General features: G+C 34.7%; 1 protein-coding gene across 1 annotated transcript; it reads left to right on the top strand.

The window, feature by feature from the left end:
- Positions 1-2,463: 2,463 nt before the first annotated feature.
- Positions 2,464-11,599, top strand: LOC133327535 (dynamin-like 120 kDa protein, mitochondrial; the record flags this gene model as incomplete). The annotated part of the gene is made up of 15 exons (XM_061536053.1): positions 2,464-2,682; positions 2,760-2,895; positions 4,769-4,885; positions 5,054-5,128; positions 5,195-5,784; positions 5,850-6,077; positions 7,031-7,176; positions 7,251-7,415; positions 7,479-7,666; positions 8,713-8,790; positions 8,867-9,261; positions 9,334-9,452; positions 11,084-11,168; positions 11,242-11,446; positions 11,515-11,599. Coding segments are annotated over 15 exons (2,811 nt in total), but the record flags the coding sequence as incomplete, so codon positions are not given.
- Between the last annotated feature and the right edge of the window lie 1,947 nt (positions 11,600-13,546).

Here is a 13,546-nt window from a genome sequence, read left to right as displayed (position 1 = left end):
TCAAGGCGCTGACAAAGAAACCTTGTTGACATCTTATAAAGCAATAGGTCAGTCAGTCGTAAGCTATGCGGCGCCAGTGTGGATCGCGAATGTTAGTGATACGCAGTGGAAGAATATCCAGACCTGCCCGAATGCTGCCCTGAGAACTGCAACAGGGTGTCTCCTTATGACTCCTGTGGACCATCTTCATGAGGAGCGAAGATCTTACCCGTCCATCGTCACAATTATATGTTGTCGATGCAGTACTTGCTGGGGTACTATCGTCGGGAACGTCCCTACCATAGTCTTGTGGACAGGACTGCCCCGTCCAGGCACGTCAGGAAAGATCTTCATGAGAGAGAGGTCCAAAGGTACAAGCGTGAACCCCTAGATCAAGAAGCCTATCAAGCAGGTCTGAATGGTATTCACACGGACGCAGTCGCTCAGGCAGTAGAGCAATATCACGTGAATACCATAATTGGAGACCAACCCCATCCATCGCAGCAGAGGAGAGCAGCTGCCAAGGCAAACACGAGTAGTCTTAGCTCAACTAAGATCAGGATAGTGCAACCGCCTCAATTCATATTGGGCAAGAATTGACAGCTCTATACCTAACACATGTGCTCCTGCATGTGGACCAGGACCACACGACATGTTGCACCTCTTCAACTGTCCAGCTAAGCCGACTCATCTATCGCCGGATTCACTTTGGACGCAACCCGTTTAAGTTGCAACTTTCTTGAATTTGGAGGTAGAGGAAGCAGAACCAGTGGATGAATGACAAACTACATGTTTTCGCCGAATTCACTGTGGACACAACATCAATTCAAGTTACAACATTTTTGAATTTAGAGATAGAGGAACCTGAACAATCCCTTCTAATCTCGCGCATCTTCTAAATCTCTCGGTTAACCTGTTGTTAATACTAGAAATTTAAAAAAATTGACTAGGTTATCCCACTTCCAAAACCAGAAAAAACTGGCTGATTTAGGAGAAATGATTCTCCCACCTTCCTACATTTACCAATAGCAAAGGTTTTGGAAGCGCATTGTTGCCATCTATTACTGAGCCATCTTGAGAAAAGTCAGGAAACTCCAAGTCAAAATCATCAAAAACACATGGTCCAGATGGCATCTCCATCTTGGTCCCAAAGCCCTGAGACATTTCGCGCAGCTTCTAACTGTCGGTTAACCTGTTGTTAATACTAGAAATTTGGAAATTTGGCAAGATTATCCCACTTCCAAAACCAGAAAAAGGCTGATTTAGGAGAAATGATTCTCCCACCTTCCTACATTTCCCACTAGCCAAAGTTTTGGAAGCTCTTTGTTACCACCCATTACTGAGCACTTTGCATCCCACAAACATGAATTCCGAAAAGCTTATAGTACATCCACGGAACTCAACGATATAACCACATATATCTGCCTCGGATCAAGTCGAACCTCAATTTAATTCGAAAGTTCATGAAGAAACTTTCTGAAACTGCACTGCTCAATATATTGTACAGTACAAGTATCAAAAACTGTCCTCTGTATCTCCTAATTTGAAATATTTTCACAATACTGCCATCTAGTTGTGATAAATATAATTAATTTAGATTTTCCTCGCACTGAAACTACAATTGGTTGTAGAATCTGCTACTATCAAAATAAAAATGGGTACAGTCGTTTTACATACCGAAACATGGTCCTATGTTGAAAAATTTCTGCAGTTTTTTTTTTCACCCACCAAGAACTCCGGCCATAGCACATGTAAATTGGGCATGGACCTACAAAATTTTCCGTTTAAATGGGAAAAAGGTATAGGACCTGAAAAACTAATTCGTAAGATCTCACGACCTATTATTTCTAAAGAAAAATAGTCGTGAAAACCGCAGGTAAATGTCATAATTGCCTTGTGCAAACATCCCATAATCAATAATCGACCTACAAGTCCCTTAATTGTCAAATGTCATTTGCCAAGCAGAAGAGGAAGACTTTCGGTCTCATGTCATCACCGACCGTCGTTGCTTTACTTAAGGAAAATATAATTTTTTTCAACACATTTTTCCTAAAATAATTAATAAAACAGAAGAAAAATCACTGCAAATAACAGCAGAAGACCAAAGAACAATTGTTGACAAACAAAATAAATCATGTTAAGGGCCACCAAACACATTGCACACCGGTAAGTTTTGAGCAAACTAATTTTTCCCACAGCGTTGGGAGTTATGAAATTGGCGTTGTCCCCCCAACAGTTCACATACAGATTTTGGCAAACAGAACGGACGGATTTTCGTTTTCTTGCAGCATTCTTTGCTTACATCTTTTTTTTTGTTGCGAAAATTGAATCACTTTCAATTGTTTTTTGTTTTTCATTCATTCTTTGTGTTTTTGTTTCTATTCTAGCGATACAACAAAACGGGTGACTTATTTGTGTCATAAAATTGTGGTTTCATCGAATACCTCGCACCACTACTCCACACTGAATCAACGTTATGGTGCCAGCAGCGGTAGTCATCAACAACAGCAGCAAGGTCATGGCAACGGCGGCAGGAGTCATTATTACCGCAATGATTTTCTAGCACCGCACGGTCCAAAGGGCTGGACCATACCACCGAATCGTGGTTACGGCATGGTTGTTGTGCGTATACTACGTGGTGCTTTGAAGTTACGTTATTTGCTGTTGGGTGGAGCCATCGGTGGTGGCATGACTTTAAATAAGGTAGGAATTTGCAAATAAAAATTTGAAATTAATTTTGAAAATTTCAATTATATAATATTTGTTTTCCCTCTACCCAGAAATATGAAGACTGGAAAGATGGTTTACCCGATCTGAAATGGTTGGAGGAAGCCTTGCCTCAGGGTGAAAAATGGAGTCAATTTTCAAAGACGTTAATTGAAATTGGTGGTGCCGTTAAGGATGTCATTGAAATTGGTAAGCGCGATTGTTTTTCTTTTGGGGTAAACAAAACAAATTTAGATTTTGTGTGTGTGCGTTATGGAAAAGGTCTACTATCTCTCACTTTAAATGCTAATACAATTTATTTTTCTCAATGTTATCAATCAATCGACCAACAAAAATCATTACATTTCATCTCCCCCATCTAAAGAGAATAATTTCGGATACACCTAAAGCCTATAACCACCTTTCGGACTGGTCAGCTAGTAGGAATAAAAATAGGCCCCAAGCGTCCCACGAAATTTTTTCTATAGAAATATAGGACCCGAATAATTTTTTATGCACCTAAAGCCTATAGCCACCATGGGGATTGTTCAGCTATCAGGAAAAATAGGCCCCCAGCGTCCCACGGAGTTTTTTCTATAGAAAAATAGCAACCGAATTTTTTTCTATAAAAAATTCGGTTGCTATTTTTCTATCTTTTCTAAATTGGTCCCAAGGATCTCACAAGTTTTGTCTATAAAAAATAGGACCCAAGGGTCTCAGGAATTTTTTTCTATAGGTCCCGAGGGTCCCATAAATTTTTTTCTACAGAAAAAAGGGTCTAAAAGGGTCCAAGGGTCTAACAAATTTTCTTCTATAAAAAATGAGACCCAAGGGTCTCCCGATTTTTTTCTATAGAAAAAAATGATACCCAAGGGTCTTCCGATTTTTTTCTATAAAAAAAAAATGATACCCAAGGGTCTCCCGATTTTTTTCTATAGAAAATAATGATACCCAAAGGTCTCACGATTTTTTTCTATAGAAAAAAAAATGATACCCAAGGGTCTCACAATTTTTTTCTATAGAAAAAAATGATACCCAAAGGTCTCACGATTTTTTTCTATAGAAAAAAAAATGATATCCAAGGGTCTCCCGATTTTTTTCTATAGAAAAAAATGATACCCAAGGGTCTCCCGATTTTTTTCTATAGAAAAAAATGATACCCAAGGGTCTCCCGATTTTTTTCTATAGAAAAAAATGATACCCAAGGGTCTCCCGATTTTTTTCTATAGAAAAAAATGATACCCAAGGGTCTCCCGATTTTTTTCTATAGAAAAAAATGATACCCAAGGGTCTCCCGATTTTTTTCTATAGAAAAAAATGAGTCCTGATGGTCTCACGAATTTTTTTCTATAGAAAAAAATGACCTACTTGTCTCCCGATTTTTTTCTATAGAAAAAAATGATACCCAAGGGTCTCCCGATTTTTTTCTATAGAAAAAAATGATACCCAAGGGTCTCCCGATTTTTTTCTATAGAAAAAAATGATACCCAAGGGTCTCACGATTTTTTTCTATAGAAAAAAATGATACCCAAGGGTCTCACGATTTTTTTCTATAGAAAAAAATGATACCCAAGGGTCTCACGATTTTTTTCTATAGAAAAAATGAGACCGAGGGTCTCACGATTTTTTTCTATAGAAAAAAATGATACCCAAGGGTCTCACGATTTTTTTCTATAGAAAAAAATGATACCCAAGGGTCTCACGATTTTTTTCTGTAGAAAAAAATGAAACCCAAGGGTCTCACAATTTTTTTCTATAGAAAAAATGGGAACCGAACGGTCTCAAAATTGTTTTCTGTAGGAAAAATGGGTTAAGGACACCCTGTAAATTCGATTCGATATACACTCAATTTTTTTTTTTACTTTCTTAACATGGAAAATATTCCAAAAAATCCGTATGTATTGTCAGGGTGCATCCAGGCTTTATTTTTTTTATAAGAATTTTTTTATTTAAATTCCGACCTTTTTTAGAATCATCTTCATTTTCAAACATACTTACATGAGAATCTATTATTTGCATAACTAACACCCTCCTCAAACCAAAAACCTAACTTACCACAAGGGTTTTGTGTTTTCACATATAGATCCACGTTTGAAACAGCTCGGAGAGGACAAGGTAAACGAATGGAGGAAATGGTTTGATAGTCGTTTGGATGATGCCATCGAGGCTGCGGATTATCAAGTTGTGGCTAATGTCGAACGTACGTTTTGTTATTCCAATTTAATTTTTATCCAATATTTAGTACAATTATAGATATATTTATTGAAAAATTTAAAGTGAGAGATATTGTTGCTCTATTTTTGTACTAAGTTCTAATTAATTTTGGTTCTGTGATAATGAAGTAATTGAATTTTAATTTTTGTTACAGCCAAAGACGATTTGAAGTCCAAGACAACAGTGGCTGCCTTGAGTTTGTCTCAGGATGATAGTCGCCGGAAATATGGTAAATATTTCAATATATATTTTTTATTCTTAAAATTAAAATTTTAATTCTATTTTTCTCTTTTAGAAACCCTTCAATCCCAAGTGGAAACTCTGCAAACCGAAATAATGAATGTTCAAATCAAATATCAAAAAGAATTGGAAAAAATGGAAAAAGAGAATCGCGAATTGCGACAACAATTCCTAATCTTGAAACAGCAAAAGAAGACGGGAACAAAGAAAATTAAAAAATCTCTCATTGATATGTATTCGGAAGTATTGGATGAGCTATCGGGTTACGATACCAGTTATTCAATGGCAGATCATTTGCCGAGAGTCGTAGTTGTGGGTGATCAAAGTAGTGGCAAGACATCAGTATTAGAATCGATTGCAAAGGCACGGATATTTCCGCGCGGTAGTGGTGAAATGATGACTAGGGCTCCCGTTAAAGTCACCCTCGCTGAGGGTCCCTACCACGTTGCACAATTTCGTGATTCTGAACGTGAATATGATTTAACCAAAGAATCGGATTTGGCGGAGCTACGTCGTGAGGTAGAATTCCGCATGAGAGCCTCAGTGCGTGGTGGTAAAACTGTCAGTAATGAAGTTATCTCAATGACCGTTAAGGGGCCAGGTTTGCAGCGTATGGTTTTGGTGGATTTACCGGGCATCATTTCGGTAAGATATTGGAAATTTTAATTTATTTTTATTTTATTTCATTAATTTTTATTTCTTTATTCCAGACCATGACTGTGGATATGGCCTCAGATACCAAAGATTCCATTCATCAAATGACCAAACATTATATGAGCAATCCAAATGCTATTATCTTGTGTATTCAAGATGGTTCGGTGGATGCGGAACGCAGTAATGTCACCGATTTAGTAATGCAGTGTGATCCATTGGGACGTCGCACCATTTTCGTACTTACAAAAGTGGATTTAGCTGAGGAACTGGCCGATCCAGATAGGGTAGGAAATAATAATAATAATACAATTGATTGGACCCAAGGATCCCAACGATTTTTTTCTATAAAAACATTTGAACCCAAGGATCCCAACGAATTTGTTTCTATATATAAAACGACCCAAGGGTCGTAACGATTTTTTTTAATATATAAAATATCGACCAAAGGGTCCCACCGAAGTTTTTTCTATAAAAAAATCGACCAAAGGATCCCAAAGAATGTTTTTCTATAGAAAAAAATTGGGCCTTTGGGCCTCAAGAATTGTTTTCTATAAAAAAGGGTCTCAAGAACGATTTTTTTTCTATAGAAAAAATTTTACCCAAGGGTCCCAACAATTTTTTTCTATAGAAAAAATTTTAACCAAGGGTCCTAAAGATTTTTTCTTTTGAAAAAAAATTGATCCCAGCGTCCCAACGATTTTTTTCTATAGAAAAACATCGATCCCAAGGGCCCAACGAATTTTTTTCTATAGAAAAAATCGGACCCAAGGGAAAATTTTTTCTGAAGAAAAAAAATTTTCTATTGAAATTTTTTTTAAAGATTTTTTTTTTTATAGAAAAATTTTTTTCTATAGAAAATTTTTTTTAAAGAAAAATTTTTTTCTATAGAAAAATTTTTTTCTATAGAAAATTTTTTTTCTATAGAAATTTTTTTCTATAGAAAATTTTTTCTATACAATTTTTTTTTAAAGAAAAAATTTTTTCTATAGGAATTTTTTTTCTATAAAATTTTTTTTTCTATAGAAAATTGTTCCTATAGAATATTTTTTTCTATTTTTCCTAAAGAAAATTTTTTTCTAGAAAATGTTTTTCTTTAGAAAGTTTTTTCTATAGAAATTTTTTTCTATAGAAAAATTTTTTCTATAGAACATTTTTTTCTATAGGAATTTGTTTTCTATAGAACATTTTTTCCTTTAGATTTTTTTGTTTTTGTTTTACTATTCATTTTCTTTTTCAGATTCGTAAAATCCTTTCCGGCAAATTATTCCCCATGAAAGCCTTGGGCTATTATGCCGTGGTCACTGGTCGTGGACGCAAAGATGATAGCATAGAAGCCATACGACAATATGAGGAGGATTTCTTTAAGAACTCAAAATTATTCCAGTAAGTCGGAATTTGCATTGAATTATGAAAAAAATATTTATTTATATTTTCCTATTGTCCCTTTCTATCTATAGACGCCGTGGCGTTATTATGCCCCATCAGGTTACCAGCCGCAACCTTAGTTTGGCTGTTTCCGATCGCTTTTGGAAAATGGTACGCGAAACTATTGAACAACAGGCTGATGCCTTTAAGGCAACACGTTTCAATTTGGAAACGGAATGGAAAAATAATTTCCCAAGGTGAATATTTATTTTTCACGTTCTTTATGGTCCCGTAGAATAAATTGGTCTTTTGCTTTTTAGATTACGTGAATCTGGTCGCGATGAACTGTTCGACAAGGCCAAGGGTGAAATACTCGATGAAGTTGTAACGCTATCACAAATCTCCGCCAAAAAGTGGGAAGAAGCCCTGAACGATAAGCTGTGGGATAAATTATCAAATTATGTTTTCGAAAATATTTATCTACCGGCGGCTCAGTCAGGTTCTCAAAGTAATATTATAACATTATAATTTTTAAGTTAGTTGATTTTGTTTCGCAATCTAGGTTTCAGAAACATTTATTTCAAGTTGCGCTCTTTTGGCTCGTTCGATTTTTTGTTTATCATTTTATTGTTTTTTTTTCGTTTTCGTTTTGTGTGCGTGTCCGGCCTCGCCTTATCAAAAAGAAAAATGTTTCTGTTTTATGTTTCCAAAGCAAGTTGTAATTTTCAATACTACGTTTTTGAAGAAGTTTTTTTTTGGGAAAATGTTTCCCCTTTTTTCAGATTTGTAGGAGCTTAAGGTTTAGTATAGTAGTTACCTTTTCAATATCGTGAAATTGTAGAGTCTCAAAAAAAAAAAAAACTATAGTTTTACTTTTTTAAATGTTTGTATATACTTATATGAATGTCTATATATACATATTTTGAAAAAGATATGAAGTTAAAGAATTCAAATCCATAAAAAGTTTTTTTTTTAAAGAACCCAAAATCATGAATTTAAAAAACAAATATTTTTCAAGGCCAACTTTTTAAAAAAAATATTTTTGCCATAGGATTGGATTTAAAAAAAAAAATATTTTTTAAGGTCCACCATAGGCGTGGATTTTTTTAAAGGTCGAAGGACCATTCTAGAGGAAATTTAATGGATTTGTTTTCTTTAACGAAAATATTTATGTATTATTGTATATATTAAAAATTATAATTAACACTAAATATTATTAATTACTAAAAGCTTTGATACATCTATGATTTGGCATGCCTTCAAATTATTTTCTAAAAGAAAACTAAAGATTTTTCAATTTCAAAATTTTATTTCTTAAAAAATAATTTCTTTATTGGCATTTTCAAACAAAATTTCCTTTATTTGGTCATAGATTTTTTTTTTATGTTTTGGAACAAAAAATTGAAAGCATCTATTCTCCAATCATTGCTTCATTCATTTTTCATTATCATTTGAAACATTTTTTTTTTTAATTGCTTCCACATAACCCGATCACAAAATTGTCTATTTACAAAACTAACATTCGAAACTTGTCTTCCCAACTTCTTTTGAAAGATTCCTTTAATACCATGGTGGATATTAAGCTGAGACAGTGGGCGGAACAAGCCCTACCCGCCAAATCTGTGGAGGCTGGTAAGTAAAAAATTAATTCCTATTTTGTTTCCCACTCTTTTACACACATTTCTCCTTTTCACCTTTCATTTTCCAGGCTGGGAAACTTTGCAAAAAGAATTTATAACTCTCATGGAAAAGGCCAAGAAATCACCTGATCACGATGACATTTTCGATAATCTGAAAGCAGCCGTTGTCGATGAATCGATACGCCGTCATTCATGGGAAGATAAGGCCATTGATATGTTACGTGTCATCCAATTGAATACTCTCGAAGATCGTTTTGTCCATGACAAAAGTGAATGGGATCAGGCGGTGAAATTTTTAGAAACATCTGTGAAAGCGAAATTGGCCCAAACGGAAGAGACACTTAGTGAAATGTTCGGCCCGGGACAATTTACACGCATCACACATTGGAAATCTTTGACAGAGGATCAAAACAAGAGACGACATGTTAAAAATGAATTGGATAAAATACTTAAAAATGATGATGTAAGGATATTAGAAAAAAAAAACTTTTTTGGAAGATATTTGAAAACAGGTTTCGTTTATTTTCTGTTACAGAAACATATGCCCACATTGTCATATGATGAATTGACTACGGTACGCAAAAACCTGCAACGTGAAAACATTGATGTTGATACCGATTATATTAGACAAACCTGGTTCCCAGTTTACAGAAGGTAGGTTTAAAGACAAATAAATTTTTGTTATAGAAACAAAACCCACCATAAGTGAGGATTTAACAAAAAAATATTTTTACATTAACCCAAACCGTGTGAGAAATTGTTCGTTATGGAAAACAACAATTTGGTGTGGCACAATAGATACGGTCATCTTAATTTCAAGAGCATAAATGATTTATCCAGAACCAAAGTGCAGTGTATTCCGAGGATGATATGAGTGATGTCAAAGGTTGAAAATGAAAGTGAATTCACAGATGAGGAAATACGTGCTGCACAGGATATGCCGAAGAAAGTTGGTGCAGGTAGGCCTAAATTTATTCGCAAGGGAAAGCCAGCCTGGTCGTCCACGAATGCAACCTAATGAGGTTCTATGTCATGCTGTTGACGAAAATATTCCAAATACGGTGGAGCAGGCAATATCTGGTAATAATGGAAAAAAAATGGCTAAAGACAATGGAAGATGAGTATCGTGCTCTTTGCAAGAATAAGACTTGGTCGCTAGAGGATCTTCCAAAAGGACAAAAAGCTATTCCATGTATGTGGGTTTATGCCATAAAGAAGAATATAAATGGTGAAATTGAGAGGTATAAGGCGAGCCTAGTAGCCACAGGCTGTCGCCAACGATGCGGAATAGAATTCAAGAAGCTAAATTCACCTGTCGCTCGCTACTCAAAAATTCGGATTTCATTGGCGCTGGCTGTGAAGGAAGGAAGGAATGTTTTTACATCAAATCGATGTCAGTACTGCATGTATGAACAGTGAACTGCACGATGATGTATATATTCAGCAGCCACCGAATTTTGAGGAAAAAGTTTCGGCGAACAAAGTTCTACGTCTCCAAATGGCTATTTATGGGCTGAAACAAAGCGGACGGGAGTGGATGTCTAAACTTGATGCCACATTGCGTACGATGAATTTTAAACCATGTGAAAACGAAATCTGAGGAGAAATAAGCTAGTGTTGATCGCCGTTTACGTAGATGACATTATTATTGGGTGCAAAGGCAAAATTGTTGTTTTGGAGATCAAAAATAATTTGGCAAGTGAGTTCGATGTCAGCGGTGGCAGTTAGGCCACTTCCTGGGTATGGAGATTGAAAGAGAAGGTGAATCGGGTATGATCAATTTGGGGCAAAGCCAATACATACGTGATCTATTACAACATTATGGAATGGAAGATTGCAAAGCACATCAAGTACCATTGGAACCCGGTTATAAGGTAAATTGTAATGATGATGACGAACGTGTTGATCAAACCGAGTATCAATCTCTCGTTGGAGCCTTGATATATTAGGGCTACGTGACCTGACATCTAGCATTCAGTGTCGAAATTGGCTCCGAAAAATGCTGACCCTCGAAAGGCAGATATGGTTGGTGTGAAACATATTCTGAGATACTTGGCCGGATCGATCAACAAGAAACTGATATATCAACCTAATGGAAGTAACTTGGAAGGTTACGTGGATGCGGACTGGGGTGGTAACCCAGTAGACCGGAAATCATATACGAAAACCCTGAAGTGTTTTTTAAATAAAAAATAAAAATATATTTTTTAAGGATGTTTTCCATTTTCTTTAATTTTCTTAATTTTAAATTTTTTTTAATTTATTTATGTCTGTTTTCATTTCAGACACTTCCTTAAACAAGCCCTACAAAGAGCCAATGACTGTCGTAAGGCTTATTATTTATATAGCCAGCAAGGAGCTGATTGTGATGTAAGTTTCTGTTTCCTTTCCTTCACGTCAAAACCCATTATAACTTTTAAATTCCCTCTCTCATTTTTTTCAGATAAATTGCAATGATGTAGTGTTATTCTGGCGCATTCAGCAAGTTATACGCGTGACAGCCAATGCCTTGCGTCAACAGGTTATTAATCGTGAGGCTCGCCGTCTAGACAAAGAAATTAAAGAAGTTTTGGATGAATTCAGTGAAGATGAAGAGAAGAAGGCACATCTGTTGACAGGCAAGCGGGTGACACTGGCCGAAGAATTAAGTAAGTGGCAAATGATTTATTTTGTAAATTCTATAAATAATATTTATTTTGGTTTTTTTCATTTCCAGTTAAAGTAAGACAAATTCAAGAAAAACTGGAGGAATTTATCAACTCATTGAATCAGGAAAAGTAAAAAAAAAACTCAACCACAACTCTCCATAAAACTAAAAAAAGGCAACAAAAAATCAAAGATCTTTTCTTGTTTTTTTTTTAATTGTAATTGTTAAGCCATTGAATATCTACGTAGATAACTAGTCCCGCTCTTCTTCATACATAAAAAAACTAAAGAAAATAATAATTTCCGTTTGAAATTATACAACGCTTCAGTAAATTGATGATCAATATTTATTTCTATTGAATTTTATTATTATTATTTTTTGTTTTCTTTTTTCATCCATTCAATATATATATATATATTTTTTTCTTCATTTATAAGACATTTTGAACTCGTTTTAGAATAAAAGATCTATTGTCCAATTTTGTCTAATAAAAAGGAAAGAAAAAAAGCAAAATATGGAAAAACATGAACAAGTAAAATAATGTGTTTTAAAACTAATAGATGGTGGAGATTTAATCAAAGAAAATACAAACATGAATGTCTCAAAGTATGTTTAATTTATTATATATCTTTTTTCAAACGAAATGTGATTTTTTCAAATATTTATAATTAACAACCCCATACTAGAGTTCGTTTTTTTATATTTCAATTAGTAGCAATATTATTTAATTAACAGTTTTTTCCTTCAAAATCAACTTTTTGACATTTGCCACACATGTTACGCTTTTATTTAAGGCTCACACACAATATGTAATATGGCATCTCTCATTTAACCTCATATGACATTCCTATATGGCAATACTCTTCAAATGACAGCTGATCAATGAAACAACCGTTATCCTTCACAATTTCATCAGTAAGCAAAACAAAATTGATCACGCAAGCCTTTCTCCGAAAATAAAAATAAATTAAAGAATTTTATGACAAAAAATCGAAAAAAAATTCTATTGTGGAGAATGGAATTAGTCGCGTAGTCATTGATAGAATTGAATTCGGTTGGTTGCATAGACAAATTGAAGTGAAATTGACATTGGATGTTATTGCCGTAGCACGGGCGGCCTAATGCGGAAATATGTAAATACGTTGGACAATATATGTATGTATGTGTATGAGTGTGCAAGTCCTTTTTTGCTGAGTCAGCCGTTGCGGTTTATTTGTGAATATTCGATAAAATGAATTTCGATTAGATCGTGGCAATTAAACATTTCGGGTCGTGTGTGATTTTAAAATATTGGGATCAAAAATAACAAATCGAATTAAAATTAATTAAAAGGCTTTTGGTACAGAAAAAGTGTATGTGGCGTGCTCGGGTCGGATTTTCAAACCTTGTCGCGAGTGTAAAAATGAATGTGCAAATAATAATTTCAGCATCTCAATGAAAATCATCGAACCTATTATAAGGTTCATAGGGTGGTGTCCTAAAAAATTCAAAAGTGCTTACTTTGGTGAATATGGAAAAATAATAACCTTATAATCGGAATCAGAACGAGTAGCTGTGCTATATAATCAGGTGAGTACACATGTTTATACCATTCGCAAAAAGTTGGAGTGTATATTAAATTTGTCACTTCGTTTGAGAGTAGTTTAGGCACGTTTTGGAGAGTTTGGGTACGTAGAAAAACTCCGCATCAAAAATTATCAAATTGGTTCACATTTTGAAGTAAACACTGTATACCAAATTTCGGCAATTTGGACACGTTTTTCAACCAAAATGGCTATAAATTTGGTATTTTGAATTTTTTGTTAAGTGCAAAATCTTTCTACCAAAAATTATCTACATTGACCTACAGGGTGAGATAAGAAAAACTGCAACAAAGTCAAACGCCATAAATTTTACTTTTTTTAATGAAAAGATTTCCAGGGACTTTGGTGCGTCATTTACCTAAAGTCGGGCGAAACTATACATGAGAGCTATATCTATATCTGAACCGATTTTCATGAAACTTAGCACACATTATTATAGACGAAATTCAGTACGCTATGCCAAATTTCCTCCAAATCGAAAGATGTATAGGGTCTTTGGTACATCAATTACCTTAAAT

Source organism: Musca vetustissima, unplaced genomic scaffold (assembly GCF_032173495.1).
Source record: "Musca vetustissima isolate MV318-11 ecotype Yass unplaced genomic scaffold, APGP_CSIRO_Mvet_v1 utg15269, whole genome shotgun sequence".
Lineage (NCBI taxonomy): Eukaryota > Metazoa > Arthropoda > Insecta > Diptera > Muscidae > Musca > Musca vetustissima.
Note: the sequence above shows the minus strand (reverse complement) of the source record. Positions and strands in the feature narration are given on the sequence as shown.